The 26,072-nt window shown below is 42.0% G+C and overlaps 1 protein-coding gene across 1 annotated transcript in view; it reads left to right on the top strand.

The window, feature by feature from the left end:
- nek7 (NIMA-related kinase 7) overlaps positions 1–26,072 on the top strand; it is a 61,860-nt gene that overhangs the window by 11,889 nt on the left and 23,899 nt on the right. Inside the window, exons 2-5 of the mRNA XM_041935575.1 lie at positions 10,539–10,626; positions 18,612–18,752; positions 19,361–19,423; positions 23,059–23,169. Of these exons, the coding sequence (XP_041791509.1) occupies positions 10,567–10,626; positions 18,612–18,752; positions 19,361–19,423; positions 23,059–23,169 (375 nt within the window). The 5' untranslated portion in view covers positions 10,539–10,566. The remainder of the gene's footprint in view (positions 1–10,538; positions 10,627–18,611; positions 18,753–19,360; positions 19,424–23,058; positions 23,170–26,072) is intronic.

The raw sequence follows: 26,072 nt of genomic DNA, 5'->3' as shown, positions 1-26,072 counted from the left end.
CAGGCATTTGATCACACACTTTTGGAGAATTAGGTGCTTTTCTTGATTTTATGTCATAGTAAATAAATTGACATTTTGGGTTTTGCACTGTTGGTTGGACAAAATGACACCTTTGACGATGTAACGTTGGGTTCTGGGATGTTGTGATGATGGGTATGTTTCGCTGTTTTCTAATGGCCAATAGATGAACTGATTAATTGATTGATTGAGAACACTGTACTGTGCTGATGTTGACCTTTGTTTTATGTTTTATGTTAGCAGTCTCAAATGGTGCAATGGTGCACTTAAAAGTTGCAATTTTGCCATCAAACTGTTGAGCCTGGACTTGGAACTACATCCATGATTTAAGTCCCTTCAACATCCTAAAAACTTGTGGTATCACTTGCAGCTGGATCAGCCAGTCTAAATTAAGTTCTCTTGATTTTCTTTCACATATTATGCATTCATTTTCTATTTTAACTGAGGTGTGATGGTGATGTGGCATTTTGAAGGGCTGTGAATGTGGTGAGGGTGTGCAAGCACAGCCCAAACCCCCAGGGTCCCCTCTCCTGTACGCCTGGGGGGGTTCTCTCCTTCACACAGCCTTCTCCTTCTCACACTATGCTGGTTTCTGAGGGAGCGCACAGCTGTTTAAATGCAGCTCTGTTTTTGCATACTTTGCCCACACGTTTTTGTCTTTCCTTACACAGTCAGCAATTTGTCAATATATCTTGTTTATTCTCAGTGATTGACAGTATGAATTGGTTTCACGTAGGAAAAGGGGGGGTGGTGAGGAAAGGTAGTGTGGCTGACGGTCTTTTTGTGACTGGAACCATGGCTGTCTGTCACTCTTCTTTTATCATTGAAATTGGAGTTTATCTTTTACAAGCTTGAGTGGAATGTTTTTGTTTTTCAAGTGATTATTAGCATCCTCCTTGGCTGCCGTCTCTGGCTGATGAAATGAGCACATCAAACGGCGCGCTGCACTAACGAAGCGACGCGGGCTGGCTGGCTCCTGCCTTTTGCTGTAAGGCACCTGCTGAAGTGACAGGCTGGCAACAAAGGGCCCCTCGCCACAAGAGAGTCGTCAGTGCTGCTGTGGAGTGGGCAGGACAATAGAGCAGAGAGGTGGCCTGGGCTTTTAGCCACGTGCCAGCTCGTGTCGACAACACACGAGCAACAGAGCACAGAGGAGCACGAAGGGGAGGAGGTGGACAGGACAAGAGCGAGGGAGAAGGAGAAAGAGGAGGAGAGTGGCTGACACCTGCATGTGCTTGAGTTCTTTCCTCAATGGTGGACATCTTTGCTATAGATAGCGGCTGAAAATGCAAAAGGAAATTGAGATAGGAAGGGAGACAAATGTGCAGGTGCGCACGTGCAGGCGGACACACACACAAATGAAGACAGAGGAGGGTCCAGTGTTGTAAATGGGATTACTGGCTCATGGAAGGTCAGGTGATCGTGCAGATGTATTTTATAGGGGCTGCAGTAGGTGAAATGTACGCATACTGGAGCAGAGCACTGTGCTAGTTTATTTGGATTGTTGTGGAATAAATCAGTTTAGGCCTCACATGAAGCCCAGGCTATTTGTGCTGTGCTATTTACTTCTGCAGTGAAATAATCATTAGCCTATAAAAACTTGAAAGTGAAAAATGTAAAGGAGGCCTATAAATAGTTAGAAAGCAGCATTATGGATCACTGGCCTTGTAGATTCCCTATGGACCTCAGCGGTTTTCTTTGTCTTAATTCCCTTTTTTATCATTTCGCTGTGCTCCCTCCACTAGGGAGAGGGTGAAGGTCTGTGCAAAGATATCACACTCAAACATACGCACATGCAGAGCAGAAACATCACACATACACAGCAGAAACATCACAGTTTACGTCACACAGTTTTATAATTCACATTGCTTCATATCAAACTTAACTCCTAAACTCATCCACTGTATACACTTAGATAGGGTACTGTTCAAAACTTTTCAATACCAGTTACAACACTTTCACTTCAATACCGATTCCTGAAAGTAACTTGCACAACACTGCTGACGAGAAGATAAGGGTTAGCCCGCACTGGCTAGCTAACAAGCAGCAAAAAGTTTACTTAGTTAGCTGTGCAGATAAGCAACTGGTGACAAAAAAAACAAACAAAAGAACAATGAGCCCCATCTCTGGGTGCAACATACTGTTTTTGCTGCATGGCTCCAGGTTGTGTAATGTTACAGTCAAACACCGGCATTATTAGATCTTAATGCTGCATGCCTGTTTACTCACTGACACTGATGAGATGCACACCTTAGATATCGAAATTTGGTACGAAATGACAAGACATTTTTCTGATACTCAGTAGTATTAAAGCTATTTGGTCGCTACCATAAAAGTATCAAATTTCGCTACCCAGCCCTAGAGCTAGACCCCCTGGGCTCGTATATCACTTTTAGCTAATTACAGGTACTGTATATCAGTAAGATAAGAAACGGGAAATTGCAGGTGAAAAATGGCAAAGACATGTTTCGAAATGTCAGTTTATTTTACAAGTGTAAAATTTCCAGCTCAGTACATGTATTGGCCACAATTTATTGGTCCCCAGACACAAGACATGCACAGACTTTGTACTGTCTCCAAGCGACCTCGTCATTAATCAAGCAGTGTTTTGTCTGTCGAATAATGAATCTTGTTTGATGTCAGTGTTGTTGTTTGGGTCCGCTGTCTGACTGTTGGAGATATCTAATATTCTCATGCTGAGCTGCTCCCTGATTAACTTTATGCTTTGGTAGCCAGATTTGGAGAACGGAAAAGTCTAAATGATTTGACTCTGTGGTGCTGGCTTTGCAAAGCCTGGTTTCAAAGGTCTCTGCCTTCATCTTCATGTCGTGCTTTTTCTTTTAGATTGAGAGACAATAAAGTTTCCTCTCTTCATTTGCTATTCCATCAAGTCTTGGACCGTCTTTCTCAAAGAGCTCAAAGACTGGCTCACATGCTGAGGTGTAGCCAGTCCTCTCCCATTCTCTCTTTCTCTCTCTCTCTCTCGCTCGGCTCGTGGTCCAACGAACACGAGTGCTTGCACATTTGGGCTAATGATTTTGAATGGTGATTAAAATGAATTGGAGAGTGCGCTGCCTCTGTAGTATCCGGACCCCTCCATCATTAGTGGTTCTCTTCCTCTCTTCCTCTCTTTTCCTTTTTTTTTTTCTCTTTCTGTACCATCAGTGTTAGTCAAGCAGGGGTTTCAGACAAGGCCTGGGGTGGGCTTTCATGAGCACAGACTCAAAGATTTCTCCACTTCTTGTAATCATGGACACCACTCTTGTAGCACTTTCACTGTCGTCTTCTGGCTCCTCAAAGGTGCCTTTGATTCCCTCACATCCTACACCCAGGCCAGATAGTGTCACATTATATTTTTCCTCTCTCCATTTTCCAACCCTCACCACCCCCCCACGCACACATCCACCTCCTTTCTTGCCCTTCTCTTCTCTCTTCTCCTTAGACCCAAACTCATCAATCTGTGTTCATATTTATTGTCCTCGGATTGAGAGCTGATTTAGCACTCTTCTCTCTGGGACCGCTTAATTCCGGGACCCTTCCCCTTCACTTCACCATTCATCCCACCCCCCTTGCTCCCAGTTTGCCTTGATCCACCTTTTTATAATCGACCTTCTCTCTTTGTTTTTCCTCTTCTCCTGCTTTAAATGAATAATGCAGAAGGGAGGAAATGGGGGATTAAAGAAGCGCTAAAGCCAGTGCCAACTTCTGTGGTGCACCGCTCCACACCGTCTCTCACAGGACCATGAACACATCAGGGCTAACAAGCTTCTTTTTTTTTCTCTCCTGGCATTTTCCTCAGTTCTGCATCTGTCCCACTCTCCTACTCCCTCCCTGCTGTGCCCTACTCACTTTTGCCTTCTCCTACTCAGTTTTGCCCCAGTTGACTGAAGATATGCTCTTTCATATCAAGATTGGACAACTTCTTATCCACCGTGTTGTGGAAAGCAAACTTGTACATACTTGGTGCCTTTTAAAATTTGAGCAAAAAGGTTATCGTCATAGTGATTTGAACAATTAAAAAGTCGTCGATAAAGAGTAAAGGTCAATAAAGAAGCGGCAGAAAATATTGTATTTACAGGTTGCACACTGTTAGCCACTTTTGCTAGTCAGTGTTAAATGCATTTATTAAAAGATGTGGAGTAATTATGTAGTGAAAATCTGTCTATTTGTGCATATATGTTGGAGAAGAAGATTTTCTGAATGTTTTCACCAGTGGTTTTTCACCAGTGGTTTGTTTGTCTGTACAGTTGCTTGTACAGAAGCAGTCTCTAGAGATCCTGGGTGACACTTAGGTGGCACCATCATAGCCTGACTATAACAAGCAGAGACCGCCACCTCCAAAACACATTTGCTTATAAGAGATCTGACTTTGTGTATAAAATAAATTGATTCTGTAAATCAAGTAGGACTGCAACTAATGACAATTTTAATAATTGTTGTTGCAGCCATAAAATCTAGAGAAGTAAGAAGAAAAGAAGGGGATTTTTCCATTTATATAGTTCGACTCGGGGAGGACTCAGCCAGACGTTTTGTTTTCATCCAGCCATTAATTTAAGGATTCTCGTATTCTACAGTATTGTTGCAAAAAATTAAAGAAAAAAAAATCACCAATTTGACATGAGTATGATAGGAAGAGGGCAAGAGATTTCGATGTGTCTCAAGTAAGGGGGAAAAAAGCAAATTAACAAATAAGGTGTGTGCTGGAAGTGTGAGAACAAAGAATTCTGTTTACAGAAAACTGCTGAGTCTTCTTGTTAATATCCTTTTCTTTCCTCCTCCTGTTCTGCCTCACTCGGTTTCTCTTCCATCTTATAATTACCTACGTGTGATTGGGCCTGCTGTGAGAATGTCAGGCTGGAGTCTCACATTAGATGGAACACAGTCAGAAAACAGTGTTTGTTTACAGTGAGTGGTTGGTGGTCTGGATGAGAGTTTTTTCACTTTCCTCCACAGAAAAACAACCATCAGTTTGTCAGAGAGATGAATGGTGTTTTTCCTAAGCACACTTACCAATATACTGTAGATAGGGCCCTATGATTTTCATGATGCAGACATGGAATTGTAGAAAACGTTAATAAAACTAGCATTATAAGCATTCTTTCACAGCGCAGAAACCAAATGAACATACAAAGAAACTATGCTGCCTAGTTTTGCTGTCACACAAATGCAGCCACATCAGCAGGATGCAAGTTTGTGAGGACTTTGTGGCTGCATGCGCGGAGTCAGATATTCTGTTGAAAAAAAATAAAAAGGCTACGTCTGTTTCTGGTCAAGCATTGTAAAGCAGGAGGAGTGTTGCCTGATGTGAGAGTAGCCTCCGTCAGACCTACTTACCCGATATGTTTGAGCTGCATATGGGGACTGTCCTGCAGAAGATCAGTTTGATAAAGTTTGCTTCAGCAGATTTTTTGATATTCATTACATTTTGAATTGTTGACACTTTATTCATCTGCCACAATTAGACACTCTTTCTTATGACAAAATGTGCTTGAATCGTAAAACACAAAATTCAGTAATATTGGAACGGAAAACACAAAATTTGGAAGAAAATTAAACAGAATCTGGAAAAAATTATAGATCTAGTTATTTTTGCAAAGAAGTTATGTGTTCACACCTGACAGCCTAACTGTGATGGAAATGATGAGAGCTGTTGTGGATAATTTATGGACAAGTATAATATAATAGTTGACAGTCAACGGTTGCCAAGTCGCTGCTACGAGATGACACCAAAGGCACTAAAACATGAGTCTAGATGGTAAAACTTGAGGCTTAAAATCTATATATTATGATTTTAGGTGCACAATACCCACATATTGTGTCCACATATTCTGCATGTATTGATTCTACTGCACTCTAAACATGGGTCTGTCCTGTCGCATGTCTGCAGCTGTCAGAGACCAAAGCTCTGAGCTAGTCTCTGGTACATATCTATGAATAGTTAGGGGAATTAGCTTTTAGCTGCTGCTGCTGCTGCCCCACTGCTGCCAAAATCCTAACCAGTCTGCCACCATTTCGTGTCCCCATGATAGAAAGGCAGGCAGGCTGGTACCTTGAGTTTCCACTGCTGTTTGCTCCCTCCAGATGTTTTGGAAGTCAGAAATTGGTTTCTGTGGTGAGAGCAGGGCCTTGGGTGGATCCGAGACAATGAGAGAAACAGTGGAGACAGTGGAGCAGGGTTTATGAAGAGAGAGATTGAGTAGATTTGAGGTTCACATGATGAAAGTTTAAATCAGCCTGTGTGTTTTATTTGTCCATTCACTGGGTCAAGTCTTCGCTTCTGATTGCTTGCACATAACTTGAACTCAGTGTGAGTGGGAGCCCCGAGAGTATGACCTTGCCTCGTTTGATTGAGTTAGCGTCGTTAATTGTGCCGTTTCCTGGTGTGTGTTAATCTAACATGGCAGTCTTAATTGATCTCGTTAACGTGGGATGTGGGAGGCAAAAGAACGTCAGGGAGCTCAGATGCCCCCTGGTTATTTTGACACGTAGACAGTCAGAAACACAAGAGGGTTAGGGAGAGGACTAACGATGCCATCCCCAATCTAACAAAACACAAGGCTGAGGTGCAAAGAATCACAACAAGAGGCAGGAAGGACGCCAGGGTGGATGACTTGTAAAGTCCCCCGTGACACTGACATCAAAATGCCACGACAACCAGCTCGCTATCCATTGAATGCCTAATTTTTAATATACTTTCTATATTCTGTATTATATATTTTGAATATTAAGAGCTCAAGTGCATACTTGCATACCTTTGGGGCTGCTGTTTCCTGTTTTTACCCATTTTTTAAAGAATTTACATAAATTTTACAGGTACAAGTGCTAACTTAAGATTAAATAAAATGTTAAAAGATTTTTTAATTGTTTTTATTAGTCCTTTTTTTGATGAACATTAAGCCGTGATCACTAGCATTCTAACAACATTTTAACAGGATCATTACATTTATTAACATAATTACAAACTTCCGCTAAAATAATCCTTTTTTTTTTTAACCCTGTTCTGGTTTATACGGAAGCCGAGAACGGCCAGGTCCGTATACTTTTTTTTTTTACCGTTTTCTCGTGATAACGACTTATTATTTCGTTATCTCGAGATAGCTAAGTCTGTTTTCTCGTGATAACAAATTAGTTTATTTCGTTATTTCGTTGTAGCAAAGACCGTTTTCTTGTGATAACGAATTAATTATTTCTTTATCTCGAGATAACAAAGACCGTTTTCCCGTGATGACGAATTAAATTATTTGGCTCTCGGCTTCCGTATAGCCTACACACAGAGCCTCCAACAGGACGGCGGTTAATTTGATGACAAGGGAACACAGAGCCGAGGTGGATTTCTTGCCGAGTTTGGCTCTGGACAACTCAGAGTTGAGTCAGGAGAAAGGAGTGCTCACAGAGCTAACATTAGTGCCGACGCTGCTAACTTTATGTTAGCAACGGCAGCTGCAGTTAGCCCTCAGTTTAGTAAGGAAGCTGCTGCAGTCAGTCCACCAGGAATCGCCTCGGCGTTGTAATGGTCTCTGCCATCGTTGCTGAAGGCTGTGTGTTGCTCCGGTCCGGAGTTATTCATTGTAAACGTGCTGTTTGTCAGGATGTCTTACTGTTAGCTGCTGTTAGCACGGGAAAACGGTCTTTGTTATCTCAAGATAACGAAATAATTTATTCGTTATCACGAGAAAACGGTAAAAAAAATGTATACGGACCTGGCCGTTCTCGGCTTCCGTAGGTTTAGAATTATCCTGTCACTATGGTACAAAGTATGTGGGTCAGTGTATTGTAATGGCGCTGTCTGTTTGTGGCAGTCAGTCTTGTGAACATACTAATTAAAGAACAACACACAATGCAAGTTTCACTTTGAGATCACATGTTTCCCCCACAGACTAAGTGATCTAAACAAGCTGTAAAACGCATGGCATAGATCTGCATATTAATGCATATGCATATTAAACAGATTTTCATGACATGGTGCATGTGACATGAAGACGAATATAGTGAGATAAATATTTGACAGATGGCACCTTTGCTAACTTGACAAATAAACTCATAATGTAATTATATTTAAAAGGTTATGGTGATTGTGTGGATAGAGCAGGCCACTGAATTGCTGATCTTTTGTTTTGTGTCACTGGATCCATTGTTTATGTTTATACATGTTTTCAACCCATAAGTCAACTTGTTTAGGATTAGTAAGGGAACCTCTCCTATGATTATGAAAAACACGATTGATTTTAATTTTACCACTTTTTTTTCTGTCTGTGCAAAATCTCACCTGCACATATAATGGGCACTTTTCTCTATAAATGCTTTAATTTTTTTTGTTTTTGTTTTCCTAGCTATTAAAGTGATTTTTTAAATTTCTCATTCAAAAAAAGGCAGCTGTAGTTTGCCTAAAATACCCTTTTGTTGGTGTTCCTATGGAAACAGTCAAAAATGAAACGACAAGAGTATGGTATCGCTGGTAAATTTAGGCAGCCTAACCAGAGTTAGGCCTTTACACAAGCCATGGCTTTATTTGGCTTTCAAAAATGTTTTTTTCTTAACGCGAATATTAAGTTAAAATAAGAATCAAAAGATTCAGGATTGGACACTTGTTTTTTGCCTCCAGCAGTGGGTGCTTTTAAGTCCTTATTATTTGTAAACATTTTCTGTATAATTTTTTTTACATTTAAATTGATTTTAAATTTGTTTGAAACAAGCTTTCAATGTATGTAAATGTTTCAGAAAATAATATTCCCTGTATAATCAATGCGATCCCAGGAGAAATAGTGTTGTGCAAACACTTATTTTCATGATCTTCAAAGCTCACTTGAAGGCCAGCAAACCCCCGGAAAAAAAGCTGAACTAATCTAAAATAAACAACCGCAGTATTTGCAAAATACGCGCCTCACCCGCACACATGCCTGCTCATAGACACATTTAAGCCCCCAAAACACACACACAAACATGCACTTACAATGCCATGCATATATATCTGTATATATATATATATATATGGCAGATGTCTAATTAGTATCATTAGCCTTTAGTGAATGGGACTGACGACATTAGCAGAGAGACAGCTCCTCTGTGCCATTCTCCGCTCTATTGTACCAGGGGATTTTTAATTGGCCTGGGAGGTTTGAGGCAGCAGAGATAGAGAGACAGTTAGTAATACACAAATGACAGACTGACAGATCCGCAGACAGACGGCCTTCACTCCAGTGGAAAAACATGCAAATGTCCCACTGTGAAGTGTGTTGTGTCCCTTTCCTTTTGTGTGGAACTTTAATGTCCATTTGTGTTTGCACACATGTACAGTATTCATGTAAACAAGGCATTGCAGAGAGAGCAGATAGTGGCAAAATCCTAAATCTGTACACTAGAATCTGGATTGGTAGACCGGCCATCTCTTTTTCCCCCTTATTGACTACTGAATATGCAAAGTGTTTTTTTTTAATCTGTCTCTGTCGATAGCTTCTACTCATTGATGCTTGCCAACATTAGCTATTTCCATTTCCTCCACTGGCACCCAGTGTGTGTGCAGATGCATGTGTCGGCCTGCATGTGCACACACTCAAACATCACAGCAAACATGTGTGCACACATTTCCTTTGCATGTATTCAACATACAAATTAAGCAAACACCTCACCTCACATATGTAGATGTTGTGGATGATACATGGTTGCTGTTATACATATACTGTATCCTGTTTAAATTATAAGTAAGGAAATTGGTCTTAATTGTTAGACAATGTAACCATATTTTGTGCATTACACTGCATGCACTGCAAGTGATCCTAGAGCATCTGTCAAAATCTGCCCACATGCAGGAGTCGAGAGGATACGCTGGAATCAGAAGCTAATTGCATGTGTGAATATAATTTTTGCATCATACTTTTTTCAAATATTTGTGTAAATTATTCATTCAGGTAACATTTCATATTATGGCACTGTTTGTTTTAAGTGTGGTGATAAGCCAAGCAACTGGTGGTGGAGTGTCTTATGCAATTAGCTTGCTTCTAGGCTACAAGCCAGAACATGCAATTATACAGCACCGTGGCATACACCCATATCCAACACACTCACCTCTGTGTGACCTATATTTTCTCAGAAAACAGAAAATGAAGTGGAACTGCTTAAATGCTGATATAACCAGTAATTCCCATGAAAGGTTCCTTGGAGGAATGCCAAAGAAGCACACAGTGGCATTATCTCTACTTTGTTCAGATTAATATCCCTGCCTGCTCTAGCTCTGCCACGCTGTAATTTGAGAGGGACCCAAACAAAGAGTGTCAAATCCACAGGCATGACGTGGGATCCAGTTCTGCTGAAACAGGACACTGACAGCAACCAGCACTCCATAGTTTGGTGCTGAACAACAGAGACCACTTGTCTTGTTGAATTAAGAATATTGTTTTTTTTCTAGTGAAATGTTATTGTAGAATTCACTTGTATTTTGTAAAGGAAGTGACAGCTGAGTGTTTTGTCTGATGGTCAACATTGAGTCTGCTAACTAGAAGCTGTGCTTTGTATGTTTGATTCAGAGGTGCAAAGGATCAAGCTCCTAACACCATGGATATGGACACGCAGCCACAAGGACAGCAAGCAGCCGTGCCGGTCTTTCAACCCCAGGTACAGTCCACAAGCAGACACACACACATGAACACAAACAACAAGGGTTGTGAAGTAGGATGACACGTAACGTCAGAAGGGGAAAATAGTCAGTGGCCAGATATTCTCTCAGACCTTTTATAATGCTTTTTTAAAATCAAGTCTGCTATATGGCAGCATTAGATTCACAGAATTTTTGCAACAATATGATCTGTCAAGATTTTTCAGACATAAGTCACTGTAAAAGCCTGACACAGATGCAGTGGAGTCAGTTTATCCATAAACAGTTTCTCAATTTAGTCTTTTAAAAATGTACTTAATCAGGATTATTATATACATTTACAAATACCACGATAAAAGATTTTATCCATATAGCCCAACCCTGTTGCTAGTTGTTTCTACTACAGGAAATCCTTAATTACAGTCTTGTTAAATTTTAGCCTAATTTTTATTGAGTGATTTTGTTAAAGATCCCGTCCCCATATGTAAGTAAGGCATACATAAAAAATGTCTAATATATGTCTGACATGTTTTTTCAGGAAAAAAAAGGTATAATCACCACATTAAAATCCTTGAAATGGCACCTACTCCTTCTCCCTCATTAAAAATTCCAGAATATATGAATATGCAAATATTTTTCACTTCACAAGTGTAACTGCTGAACACAAGATGTCTCTTACTTCGCTGTAAAGTCTGTTCTCAGTGTATATGCACTGAAGGCTTCAGGTCTCCACATTACACTTGTGCAGGCTGAATATTGTACCAGGATTGGCTTCTATTGTATTTGTAATGACACAAATCATGCTCGTAGGTCCGCCTCTTAAAATGAGATTTTCAATTAACACAGAAGAAGTTTACACTTTTCTGGGATGAATGTGAAAACAGCCATCTAGTGTCAAACTCTGCACATACCGTATATCATTTTACACAATGACGCTCAAACAGGAAAAGGAAGAAAAACACATTTTTGACTGGAGGGGGACTTTAAATTCACTAAGAATTGTGGCAGTACAAATTGTTTCCCTGTAAGGTTGTTTACTATTCATATTTGAACCAGTAGAGGAACTGGCACCCAACGGTACCTTTTACGATGCTTTGCTCTCCAATAACAAAAAATTTCATTTCAGTTGTAAAAAATAAGTCTAAACGTCTCAGTTTCAACAGTTTTATTGACAACATTTTGTTATTTACTTAGAACATTTTACACACCACACAAAAGAAAACCCCTACTTCCCTTTCCCTTCTCAAACCTGTCCCTATAACCTTCAGCCTGTCAGTCTGTCACCAGGGAAAAACATGAGACTCTGTTATGTGTGTCATGTGTGACAATGTTGTTGTTGTTGTTGTTGTTGTTGTTGTTGTTGTCGCCACTACTGAAGTGCATGTATGTAAGTGCTTGTGTAAATTTCCCCGTAGATAGTATGCAATTCATGTGCCATTGCTTTCACACTAAGGTTTTAGACAAAGAAAAAATCTCACATTGTTTTAACATACTAAGCAGCACACTGGTAAGGAATGTTGGACGTAGCCAGTGGCTAACATTAGTAAAAATGCTAAGCTAATGTCAACCAAGACAGTGAAAAGTTATCCGACTAGCTAATTACCTCAAGATGTCGATGAAGCTGTCAGTGTCTCAATTAAAGTTTCGTCGCCCATGGAAGGTTTTCCTTCATCTGCGCTGGCTTCAGGCGTGCTAACATTAGCTGTGGCTGCTGTTTGGGACTTGGCTTCAGATATATATATACATACTCCAAAGGCCCTTAGTCTTCTCAGAAGATGAAGATGACTTTGGCCCTTCCTTTGGCCATCAGTCTTCAGATTTCAGATATATTTTGTTTTTGACCAGGTATTTCTTCAGGTTGGACATGTTGCACTGGCCATTTTTACATCTTGCACTGCATGAATTGGAGTCAGTGTTGTCTGTGTCGAGTGTAACCACAGCTTTCTGTGTCTTGAACAAGCTGCAGGGGTGAAGTAGTCTGGCTCTCGCTTACTCTCTATAAGTTACACTCTCAGATGTGATCGCAGGTACTAAAATTTGTTACAGATAATTTAATGTGAATCGATACTGTGTAGTCGCGATGTAATTCTGTTGGTACCTTTAAAAGTACGGTTTGGTATCCAACCCTATTTCCCATTGATATTAGCTGAGAAGGAAGGTGTATTTTATGATTTGTGATAATGTAATCCATTCATTCCAAGCATGATACCTACCTTAGTACTCGCCCCTTCACATTTTGAACTGCAAATATTCTATATTACCCTTTTTTTCTCTGCGTCGATCAAGTTGTGCTCGCAGTCTGAGCATCCTTCAGACCACTGTAGCCTGTGTGTGAGATAGACAGAAGTGGATGAATGTTGAGTTGTTTCTATTGATCAGAGCTCTGGAGGCTGGCAGAGCCTGGCCTCCCTGCATGCCTCTCTTGGTTCGATACAACTCAGGTTTACTCTGTGCAGAGCTGGTCATTGTTGGATTTTAATACCGCCCTCCAACATCAGGCCCATTGATTTCTTTCCAGAAGGATGTTTTTGCCTCCATAACTATTGAATAGACTTTAAACAAAGAGAATCATCCATATGCCCCAGAGTAAATGTGGATTTTTTTTTTTTTTTTTTTAGAAATAAACAACACTAAAAATAGGCCTGTACTCTCAGTTGTTGTTTTTCTTGCGTGTGCAAGGGCACTGCAACATTAACACCGGAATTGCCAAGGGGGTTAATTTATTCTAAGATGTGTAATTGCAAAATTAAGGATAAATTGGGTTGCACACAGAAGAAAGTCAAATAAAAGCTCTAATGATTCATTTCACAGTTTCACTTAGGCAACCCCCCCACGCATTCACACACAGACAGTAGATCTTCCACTGATCTCCCAACAGTTGATTATGTGTTATTGTTCACGCTTAATTATTTCTCTCTCTGTTTTTCAATCTATTTCTAGCAGTTTACATCAGTGTTAATTCCAGGCCCACTTTTTGTGCTTAACTTACCGGTAGCACAGTGAACTTTCTATGTTGCATCATGTTTTTTCACTCTCACAGAGCACGTCTGAACTGATTTCACATTTAGTGGGAAATGGAGAGAGAGGGAGTCAGTTAGAGTATGTAGATGGCTGTCTAACCAGCATCCAGATGGGTGTCTTTCAACAAGTACTGTATCTGTTTCACACTTTCCCAAGGTTCAGTCTGCGCGGTAGCAGAGGGGGAAAAAAAACCCACCAGCCTCCTCCTGAAGAAATCTGAATTGTATATCTGATGAGGGATATTCTGTATCGCTTGCAATATCATTTCTCTTGGTCCCGGAGGTATGATGCATATGCATTAGGTAAACGAGATGAGCTGGTAAGATGTGCATTTTTAATGGTGCATTTGCTCTTTGAGTGAGTGGGAGGGTTGGTGAGGAGGCTCCCTCAGATCAGATTTTGATAGTCGCTGCAGACTTTGACAGACACGGATCTGTCTGTAAGCGCTGAGACAAGGCGGTGCAGTTGTGGAGCAGATTGAGAGGAGAAGAACGAGAAGCACCTTTGGGGTGTGTCTTGCTGGTTTGACTGCCTGGCTGGCTCGCTGGCTCACTGGCTGACTGGCTGAGGATGAATATTGCATGGTGCTGTGCTCAAGGGGGCAGGTGACTGGTGAGGGTGGGAATGGGCCCCCCTGCCTGCCAGTTGCTGCTTCTGTCTCCTGTTGTATCGCTCCCTGCCTCTCTTGGAGACCACATCCACAGTTTCATGGAGATACCTGTCCAAACTGAAATGTTTTAACAATAAGAAAACAAATGACAAAATCCCTTCTTCATTTTTTTGTTTTGGTTAGCAAGCAACAAAACTGTGCATCATAGGTCACCCTGGGTTGAACCTGCATCGTTCCCGGTTCACATCTGGCCTTGTTGCATGTTATTTCCCATCTTTTCTTTCCTCATTTCCTCTCATTTTTCTACTGTTGACTGATCTTATTTTCCCCATCCACAGCAAAATATGTGGCCACAGGTGTATGAAATGCTGGTTCAGTGTGGACAGCGTGCCATAAGGGAGAGATGCTTTCTTGAATGTGGCTGGCTTAGTATGGACATTTCTCTCTTTCTGCATCCCCCTCTGTCTCTCTCCATGGGAGACAGCACCTCTCTGCCGCCGCTGGCCTTTCTGTGGCAGCCGTTGGCACTGCTGGGCTGTCACATCACACCCTCTCCCCTCTGCTGCTTGTCTCCCCCCCTCCACCACTCTCTCCCTCTCCCTGTCTTCTGCTTTCCCTCTTCCGCTCTCCATGTGTCTTGTCAGTTGTGTTTGGCAATGGTGTCATTATTGGGCAGGCCGAATCACACTTCCTCCGATGAGCTGTCTGTCTGCTCTCTCTCTGTCTCTCGCTCTCCTCTTCTCTCTCTCTCTCTCTCTCTCTCTCTCTTTCAATCCTCATGCTAGTGAGTTGCCCATGGCGGTTGCATGTCACCTTTATACCCAAGACACGCTGTCCCTCACAGACATTACCCATAATACCTTGCATGGCTGCCACTTAATCTCCATTCCCTGCGGCTTGTCCCCATCACCAACCAGACTGATGTGAGTGAAAAGACTAAGTGTGCCACATGGTACACCTCGGAAATGTAAGCCAAGAAAAAGATGAAGAAAGTCTGTAAAATGAAGATCAGAATTTAGAAAGAGATGGTAATAATGGATAAGCCTAACACTGATTTTTTCTTTGTCTCAGCCATCATTTATAGTAAAGGCCTGGAGTCAGGGATCATTTCTGACATTTGACATGTGATGCCTGCGTTAATCCAGTCATTTGTGTGGGCTAGTATTGGAGGATTTGTTTTTATTGTGTGATTATTGAATTAATTTTTCAACTTTTTTTTTTTTTTGAAGTTATGAACATGCCAAGAAAGAATAAAGCATGTCCCCCTGTCAGCATTTCTGCCACGCTTTACCCATTCAGATAAATAAGATACACAAGACCAGGTCTTCTGAAAGGTCCAATGGGCAGTCCTTCATTTTCGGGCTCCACAATAATTTTTAACATACATGTGAACAGTCAAGTTTAGATCCGTATAAGCAGTAGTCTATATAACTCCTTCCTCCGAGTTTTGTGCACTGACACTGACCCCTGCATCACTCAGGGTCATTCCTTTGCGATTTTCCTGTGTGTCTTTGTGTGTGTGTGTGTGTGTGTCTGTGTGTGTGTGTCATTGTCTGTGTGTCGGGGCCTTGTGTTTCAGCTGGGAGCTCCTGATTGTGTGACACCCGTGTGCGGCAGATGAGACGGCCTGTCAGTCAGCTTTGGCCTGGCTGCCCTTTGAAGGCCAGGCCAGGGGGCGAAGAGGTGCCGCAAATGGCCTGTGAAGTTTACATACACTGCCCACTGCTAAACAGATTAGCTCTAATGAAGTGTCTAATGCTGGGGCCGCTGGCTGACATAATCCTGCCTGGCAGCCCGGCCCCTTGGCTGCCAAAAAAGCCGCCCTCCCTCCAGCCCTCTCTTCCGCCCTCGCACGGCCTCTGCTGCCACCCAGGGCGACTCCACATGGGGAGGTGCCCACTGTTAATCATGCCGGACAGTGTGCGATCTGACATGCAAATGTAGGTCATTGCATATGTAAATGTGTGATTACGGGGCTGGCATGCCAGGACACATTAGCGAGACTGTGCTCTCAGCAGGCGGTTGTCACAGCGCTTTAGAGGCTCATGCTAACATTTGTCAAGCTACCACGCAGCGAATGAAAGCAATGCCCTCTTGTCCTCTCTCTCTATCTCTCTCTCTATCTGTCTCTCTTTTATATATATACACACACACACACACACACACCTCGAACTGTCCATCCTGCATCCTTGGACACATGCTTCTGTCACCATTATCACAAGTCACTGACGCACCTTGTATATATTTGCATTTTGCCTCTCTCCCATGCAAGTTTATTTGAACAATATGTTCCTGTTGTTAAAGCATTCAGTGGTCACTATAAGTAAAGAGCAGTAGCAGTTTTTTTTTTTTAGAGCTGCCGTATTGTTGAACACTGGTTTGTGGACCAGTGTGTCATGCTTTCTGTCAGAGTGACTCTCAGACAGCTCGGGATGATGTTCGTGTCATGCTGAAAAATGCACACACCTCAGCGGTGCTAAGTGTTAATTGGACAGGGCATCTAATTGGCTCACGCCTCTTTCTTTGGCTGTCAACTTTAAACTTTAAATAACAATGAAATGCCCCCCCTCGCCCCAGGATGAACAATCATGTTTTGAATTGCGCTTCCCTTTGCTGTCTACGTGTGTGTCTTTGTATTTGTTAATAAAGTTATGGGTTAATCTTTGCCAGACACTATTCAGTCCACAGGTTAATTTGTGAGTGAGTAATTTTGTGTGAGTGGTGACAGTGTTCCACTTGAGTGTTGTCAGCATGAAACATAAAGGCTTTTGCTCTCTTAAATACATATATATACATTGTGATCTTGTAGTTTATCACCAATGCTAAAACAAATGGTTTATTTATTGATTCCAAACACTTTTCTCACTTTATATCTTTGTAAACTGAATATTTTCAGTTTACGATTGACTGGACCAAACAAGTAATTTGAAGATGTTACCATGAGTTCTTTGGAATTGTGATGGGCAATTTTACAATTTTCTGACATTTTAAAGATGTTAAATCAGTTGATTTACTGAAGATAATTGTTAGTTGCAGCCCTGCTTACCACACAGCTAGACTTGGGTCAGGTCTATTCTTCTGTATTTTGGTTGTATTTAATTTGTTAATTTTTCACTGAATTAAAATCTCATCATCTTCCTTTGCAATGGCTAGAGACTATAGGGAATCCTATATAGCCTCTGGTCTGTGCTCTAGTAACTCCATCAGTGCAAAATGCAAGTGAAGGAGTTCGACAGAGATACCATGAGGGTGATGACACTCCCTTCTTGTGTGTGTTAGTGCTTAGGAGATTCATTTTTGACCTTCTCCTCCTCTTCGTCTTCCTTTCCTCTGTCCTAAGTCGCTTGCCCCTAAGCTGCTCCCACCGCCACAATGGCAGAAGCGCTGGTGACATGTGGCATTCTGATATCTGTCACCTTCTGTTTGCTCCCGCCGACGCCTTGTACAAGTTTACCAAAAGGCTGGAAAGGTCACGCAGCCTGCACTGTGCTATTTTTCACACATCATATCCGAAGGGCTCATTGTGGTTTATTTTTGAGTGTTGTCTTTTTTTTCTTGTAATTGTGGAAGGTGAGTGTCTCAATCGTGATGAGGAGGGGCGAAGAGTCCTTTAGTCTGTGGCTTAGTGCCAGTCAGTGATATAACTTGGCAGGAAAAGGAAGGCACAAGACTCTGGATTACTGTGAACTCAAAAACCAAGTCAGATGGAATGATAAGATGCCTGCCTTTATGTAACAGCATTATTTATCCAGCCCTGTAGGGAAATTGTTTTTTAACCTATACTTCAGGGAGGTCACAGTGCTGTTTTAACCAGAAAACAGCACTCATGATGGGGTGATTCATTTATTGATAAAAAGCATAATGGTGTAATGCTGGCTGTAAAACGGTAATCAGGTACCATGTTGACTTGCTACTTGTGACTTCACACTTTTTAATCGATTAGGAAAAACATCTTCAATCCTCTAGGTGCTCTCTTGGTAGTTATGTAAATGGCAGAAAGCAAGGACTTTCTTCCATCTATAGGCCTTAGTGAGATGACGTGGTGCACATTCCTCAAGACCTCTCACAGTGTGACACATCAGCCTAATGCCAGTCAAATCGTCAGCAGCCTCGAGCAGCCTCTCAGCAAAACAAACTACAGAAGCTGTGGCCTCACCACAGATTCACCCACATCCTTCAGCCCTCATCCTTTCCTCCTTCAGTAATGTGGAGATGGTTCAATTCAATGGTAAATACGTGGTTACTGCAAAATCCCTGTAACTCATTTGTTTTGTTTTTTTCCCCCCTTGTAATACGTGTATGTGCATATGCTGAACAATCGCATATGTGTGTGCACAAGTGTTAAGATTTTTTTTGTTTTATTTTCTTTTTCAGAAACCGTTGCAACCAGATATGGGCCATAACTCACTGGCAAACTTTCAGATTGAGAAGAAGATTGGACGTGGCCAGTTCAGTGAGGTGTACCGGGCGAGGTACCTGTTAGACAACACGTCAGTGGCCCTGAAGAAAGTCCAGGTAAGACACAGTAATATCACTTTGGATAGCCAAAGTGAAATGTTGAACTATTCTCATCTCTAACAGCCTTGCTATAGTAGACAGTCATGAATCCACACACTGGTGTTGTTGATAGATGAACACAGGTTGATAAACTCCAGCAATCATGGCAAATATTTAATATATTAGATGTTAGTATTCTGAAAAATGTTTACACGTTCTTCTTATGAGTGTGTGGGGCAAGCTTATCTACCTTCACAGTATGATTCAGTTCTCTTGGTGAATGTGGACAGTGCACGCACACATACATACTGTATTCACTGACTTATACAAGCATTGACACCACCAGGAGGATATGATGCTTTGGTTGCGCATGTATAGACACACCTCACACACACACACACACACACACACACACACACACACCTTCCACAAGGATATGTGCGTGTTACTTAGATGTGAAACACCTGTAGTCACTCTAACGCCACCCTCTAGATAACAGCAACCATGTTTTCTGTTTAGTGTTTTTTTTCCTATTTTCTCTACATCTCTCCATCTTATCATTTCTTGAATATGTCATAACACCCCTCTCTGTCCTCTCTCTCTCTCCCCTTTTGATCTCTTGATAGATATTTGACTTGATGGATGCCAAAGCTAGGCAAGATTGCATCAAAGAGATAGATCTCCTTAAGGTAAAAAAAACAGAGAAGAGGGAGACGGCGTCATGCGCTGCGCTCTGTTCTCTTAAGGTGCCTCAGCTGAGACCTTCCACCACAGGAAAACAATTGATCTGCACCAGACGGCTTGGATTTGTGTGTTGGTGTGTGGGCACATGCACGTGTGTGCGCGCGTTTCCTTGCATGGTTATGAATGCAAAAGGGTGTTTGTGCACACAAGTGAGAATGTGAATGAGTGTGTGTGACTGTACAGTACATGTGTATTACTGTCTCCTTATGTCTCTGAGGTGTGTGTGTGTGTGTGTGCACGCAGGGGTGCACCTGTGTTACATTCCTCCAGGCTCACATTGACTCTCTTTTTTAAAATGCCAAAACTATTGTTTTTTATCTTTTTGTAATATTTAGAGCCGGGCAACGGTGCATCAGCATGGAAATTTCTCCCTCATGTGTCTCTTGATGTTTTCCCTCCTCCCTTTCCTCCTCCCTGCTTTGCCCCCCCCCCCCCCCCCCCCCCCCCCATGAAGTGGTTTCATTTATCAAACTGCCATAAACATGTCAGCTGGGTTGCTCTCAAATACTAATGAACAAACTAATGACAGCTTCAATATCTCCCTCTGTCTGCAAGATCCTAAATGTGCTTCAGAGTCTTGCGTGTTTTGATTGTGTGCGTGTGTGCATTCATGCATTCCTGGTAGTGTTTCCCTCCATATATACAAAGCCTTTCTGCGCATGTGTGTGCACTGCAGGCAGTTTGTGCACATACGCACACTCACACATACACATTAGGGAAAGAAAACAAAACCAATTAGTTTGTTTCAAACACATCAGTAAGCTCCCGGGGCTCTTTGGGCCAATCAAAGACAACGATACTCAGATGCAGGCGAGACCCTGTAGAGAGCTGTAATCTGACTAGCAGATCATTGACTTGATGGCACGAGACACTGGGGCTTGCCTGGATCTGTATCTCTGACCTCCTAAAGGGGGTCAGTGCAGGGTTAAATGTCACACTATGCCAGGTGACTGAGTTTCTCATTTCATCTGCCACATTTCCTTCATTTCTCTCTCAATATCTGAATCTCCATTATTTTTCTCTATCCCTTCCCTTTTGCTTGTTTCTGTCTTTTCTGTCTATACCTTATTCACCCAGTTGCTTTGTCGTTCCATCCATCCCTCCTCTTTTCCCTTTCCCTGCTCGCCCCCCCCAAGCTTTTTGTTCCCTTCTTTTCATCCTGTAAGCTGATTGCTAGCGAACATGGAAGTTATGCCCGGCCCTGCGCTGCCCAGCCAGCCTGATAATAAAGGGCTGAGTGTGAGAGAGAGACAGTCCTTCTGCCTTATCCCCTACTAGACAGGCCAACAGGAGACACAGCCAAATCAGAATAATGAGAGGCACACTGGCATGGACCGACTGGAATGACACACATACTGGCGCGTGATCCCACACACGCACACACTCAGTCATGGCCTTTCAACAGCCTGCCTATTTGTTTATTTGTCTCTGTGTGTTTGTGTCTGCTCATTCATCTGTATTTTCTTGTTCTGGCATGATGATTTCAACTTGAGAACCTCACTTCTCACTCGTCCCTTTGTCTAAATCCTCGCAGATAGGAATGTTGGTTGCGGAAATGGCCTGCTCCCTGCCAATCTGCTGGTTTCACCATTCTTGAAATCCCACAGCTGTGTGTTCTTCTCGCTTGTGGTTACTATCGAGCCTGGATTGTATTTTGAAGACTAATGATCTGCCCTAATCAGCAGTGAAACGCTGTAATGATGTCTGTGTGTTTGCTTCTCTCAGTTTTGTATGTCTGTGCTTGCGTTCATCACGCGTGTGTGTGACAAGACAGAGAACTGGCAGCAACCAGCTTCATTTAACCTGATGCACACACTATAAATCCACTTTAATATTTAGGTGTTTTTTTGACCAAGAAAGTGTTGCATGTTTAGTACATATTTTGTATCTTCTCTATTGGACAAATAACCCAGAATTGCATATCTTCTAATTTTCTGACATAAGGTGTACATTTCTGCTATAAAGTACAAGTACAAGCTGCTTTTACTTAATCTGTCTCAGTAGATGTACACGGTCCAAATCTTTCCTTTTACAGTTATTGTTCATATTCCTTGCTATGAGCATGTAGTTCCCTTTATAAGCACACTGTAACCTAATTGTTGTCTTGGCTTATTTTCTTCCATCAGATTGCATTAGTCAGTATCTTGTTCATCTTAGAAACAGTTCACCAAATATATCACATAGTCTAGCATGATTAAGTAATTACATTATGCTGGTGTGTAATTATATAATCATGCAAGACTCTATGTGATATTTCCCAATGAATGACTGTTGTATTGCAGTAGGCTCCCATCCATCATTTATATAAACATCTGCATGTGAACATATCTCTTTATTTCTCTGTATCCTCCGCCTGAGGTTCAATTTGTGGAAGCGGAGTGGGTTGGGGCAGGCGTAGGGGGGGACTTGTCATCACTCCCTGGCTGTGCTACAGTGTGGAGCCGTGCAGAACTGCCACTCCGAGCCAAAAATACATCTGGCAAGAGAGAGCAAGGGAGGGAGAAGGAAAGATGGAGACATGAGGAAGGGAAAGAGAGAACGAATGAGAAAGGGGATTGTGGAGGGATGCAGAGATGGAGTGGAGAGTGTAGTGTTGCGTAGTGTACTGTACTGTGCTCTCCCTTCCCCTCTTCTCGGCATCATCCGGAGCATGAACATTTCTTTAATCACAGCAGAGAAAGCAGAGCGGAGCCGAGTGGAGGACGCGTGTCACACTGCTCCGTCTGCTCGCATCACCCACCCCCCCAACATTGCCACGCCACACAGCTCCATGTCTCCAGCTCTCCACATATCACCAATCACCATCTCTCCCTTTTCCCTCGCCCCTTTCTCTAAGTCTGCTCACCTTATCCCGCTCCTGCTCTTTTTTTCTCTTTCTCATCTTTGTTCTCTTTCTACCTCTTCACCCCACCCTGTCTCCATCATTCCTTTTGCTTGTCTGTGTCACTGTGTCATTTGTTTCTTTCCCTTCATTGCACCTCCCTCCCTCTCCCTTTTTCGCTTCTTGCTCTGGATGGATAGAGACTTTTTGTTTACTACAGGGAACGCTGTTCCTACCTTATTGACCAACCAACAGGAAGGAATCTCAGGCAGAGATGAGCCTGGAATGCTTGTTTTTCTGACTGCCAGCCATGTCGGCCTGTCAGGCGTGTGTGTGTGCGTGCGTGCGTGTGTGCGTGCGTGCGTGCGTGCGTGTGTGCATGTGTCTAACACATGAGTTGTTGTCATCACAGACAGAGGGGTTGTTGTGACATGTCACCCAGCTTTGTCACTCTGGAGGACAAAACCTTCTCATTATGTCCACACTTACCAAATATGGATTCCAAATATGGATTCAACTGTTTGTTTTAATTGGTGGTGAAAGTACAGCTCATGACATGAACCTCTGTTTTTTATCAGCTGATAGGGTTGTTTTGATATAAATTGCATGACAGATTTGCAACAAGATGCTACTGTCTGTAGCTTCCTCAAGGAATGATAGCGCGACCATGGAAGCTCTTAATGTGACAAGTGTCACCAACATCTCTTCTGTCTGCTTTTTCTTTCCAGCTGCATGACATCTATTTTTTTCCTTTTACAGCAATTGAACCACCCCAATGTGATAAAGTACCATGCGTCGTTTATTGAGGACAATGAGCTGAACATAGTCCTAGAGCTAGCGGATGCAGGGGACCTCTCGCGTATGATCAAGGTAAGGAACTACAGCAAACCTACGAGCGATCACGAAATGCAGCTGATTTGTTCATGTGGTCATGAAACTACAACAGCCGAGTAAGAAAAAAAATATATATACCATGTCTTGTCATGGTTTTATTATGGTTTTATAAAAGGAAAAGCTGGTATGTCTGATATCAGACAAATATAATAGCTGGTCCAACACTAGAAAGAAATGCTAGCATTAAATCAACAAACTGCTGACGTGGCCTTTTATTACAGCAGGAATGGTGGCAGGAGGTATGTGGTTTGTGGTTTTTAGAAGATTTTGACTACCTGGACACTGAGTCAATCTGAATCATCCATTCCATATTAAAACCAAAAACCAACTAATACAAGGCCTCCTGCAACCCTCTTTAATCTTTAATCCCTGTGGTCTGTGTTGACGTTTGCCTAGACTGTGAAAAGGAAGTTGTTAAAAATCAAGCAATGATTAATGGTCATAAAGTTCCACCATGTGTTGTATGTAGGGGGTGTTTGAACAAATACTGATCATAACTTATCCTGCTTTACCTCATATCTTTTACAAAATAAATCTTGAGGGCAGCCACTTGCAACAAAAGCTGTTATTTGTGTTGTTAGTATTAATATGTGTTATGTTTTTTCCTCATGTACTTTGTTTCGTTTTGCCTTAATATTGGCCATTTGTCATTCAAAGAAGTCCAGCAGCCCAGCTTGTCATCTTGGCTAGATTCCTTCAGTAAAGAGATGTTATAATAAAAGTGGTTGTAACCAGTAAAATAAACATTGGGAGAATTGAAGGGAATATAGTATGTTATATAGTATAATAATATGTGGCTTTGAGCCCCATGGTTGTGTCAGGTCGACCATGTCTTAAACCTAGATCAACAAGGTTTTCGTTCAGGACATGCTGTTGTAGAAATTGGAGCAGAAGAAGGAACAGGGTTGTTCAAAAGTGGTAGCGATTACATCCCAGGCCTACCCTGTTATTCGCCTTTGAGTTAGACCAAACCCCCAGTTATTATAAAAACCTGCCAGTATAGCAAATTAGTGGTGTGCATGTAAAAAGCCTGGTGTTCTCCCATGCATAAATGATGCTGCAGTGTTGTATCGGCACTGGTCGACAAGCTGTTTGCAGTCATACTCAGCAGCTCCACATCCGCACAGTTCTACACAGCAAATTAGGAGAGGCGAGGATTAGCGGTACAAGAGAGTGAACATGGCAGGCAGAGCACACACACACAGACACACACACACACACCAGTGATATATATCCAGTACACACACACACACACTGAATACATACATATGTTATACTGTGTAAGCAAAGAATGTGCAGACACAACCATGGAACACACACTCACGCAAATGTTCAGAGATGCACTTTACAAAGACATATCATGGCAGCCTGAAGAGGTAAGATAACAAACCACTGAGCGTCACAGCTATCTTAGCTAAGCTACGGAGGATGCTGGGAGCATTCAGACTGTGTCATCTCCTTATGGCTGCTGACAACATACAGTCTTACAGACAAGTACACGCCTCTCCCCTGCACCATTTGTCTCCTGCACTGTTCTAAATGATTTGTTTTTTCTAATGTAACAGTGGCAGTCCAGAGGTGCGTGCCATATATTAGCCCCCCCTCCTCGGGCAGTAATGTGAAGTAAACACATTCGTACAGTGTGCCATATGTAAAACAGAACCCCCCGATGCATGAATTTAACATTTTTTATTCTTTTTGATTTCTCGTCCTCCACACCGCTCTCTCCTCCTTTCTCTCTCCCTCCCTCATTCTCTATTACGCTCTCTCTGACCATCTCAGAATTCAAATGAAATCAAATGGTCCTTGATTTGCATGCACTTACAGAATATTGCATGTGCAGTGTTTGCTATTAAAGGCATGGAGAAGAGGGTGGTGGTGGTGTTGGTGGGCGTCTATGTGCTCCCCCATTGACATCAAACAGTCCTCTGATATGGAAATGGGAGGGCAAGGGAAGAATGGCTTCTCACTAAGGCTTTGTTTGGATGTAGGCCAAGGTCTAACCCTCCCTCTCTCCATCTATCTTTCTCTATCCCTCTCTTCCTCTCACATCTTCCATAAATTTCTGTATATCTTACCATCACCTACAACCGTTCCTTTACCTTCTCCCATTGTTTGTTCCATTATTTGTTGTCTCCCCATCTATCTCTTTCTGTCTTTCTTTCCTCTCTTTCCACCTCTTCAGCGCTCTCTCACATTGTTTATTAGGACTATGGACCAGTAATTTTAACAGTCCTGTCCTTTCTCCTCCTTGACCCCTGACCTCACTAAATATGACAGGTTATTCTGTTTCTATAGAAGATTGTGTGATGCTATAAATACTGTAGCCTCATTAAGAGAACACACTGAAGAGAGATGGAATAGATTGGAACATGAAAAGTAGAAAGTAGATTTTACACAAGGACCCTACATATCTTCCAGAAGACACAATCACTCCACAGATACACGATGGACAAGATAATAGGAATACCTTATAATTTATAATTCAATAAAGTTCCTCTGTCATAAATTTGTTGAACCTAGGAATGTCTTTCTGTTTTTGAGGCTGTCATAGGCTGTGATTCAGCCTGATAGTCATGTTTGAGTTTGCACTTTGAGGTGTTGCTTGGCAAATATCTCATGAAAAGTATTTCTGTCAGTGTGGTGAGATTGAGCCTGTGACCACTGCCCTTCTATCTTCTCTTCTCCTCTAATTTAGTTTTCCTGTTTGTGACATGTTATCATCATTTGTCAGAGATTGTGACTGGTGCACCGACAGTTCAGATAGGCAGTTCTAATGGATTGTAAGCCGATTCTTTTACCAATGCATAAATATGAGTGTACAGGTGGCATGTGAAATGTACAAATATACACAAATATCCTAGAATACAAAGTAAAAT

This window comes from Chelmon rostratus, chromosome 4 (genome assembly GCF_017976325.1).
Source record: "Chelmon rostratus isolate fCheRos1 chromosome 4, fCheRos1.pri, whole genome shotgun sequence".
Lineage (NCBI taxonomy): Eukaryota > Metazoa > Chordata > Actinopteri > Chaetodontiformes > Chaetodontidae > Chelmon > Chelmon rostratus.
The sequence above is the reverse complement of the archived record's forward strand: the minus strand, read 5'-3'. Positions and strand labels throughout refer to the sequence as shown.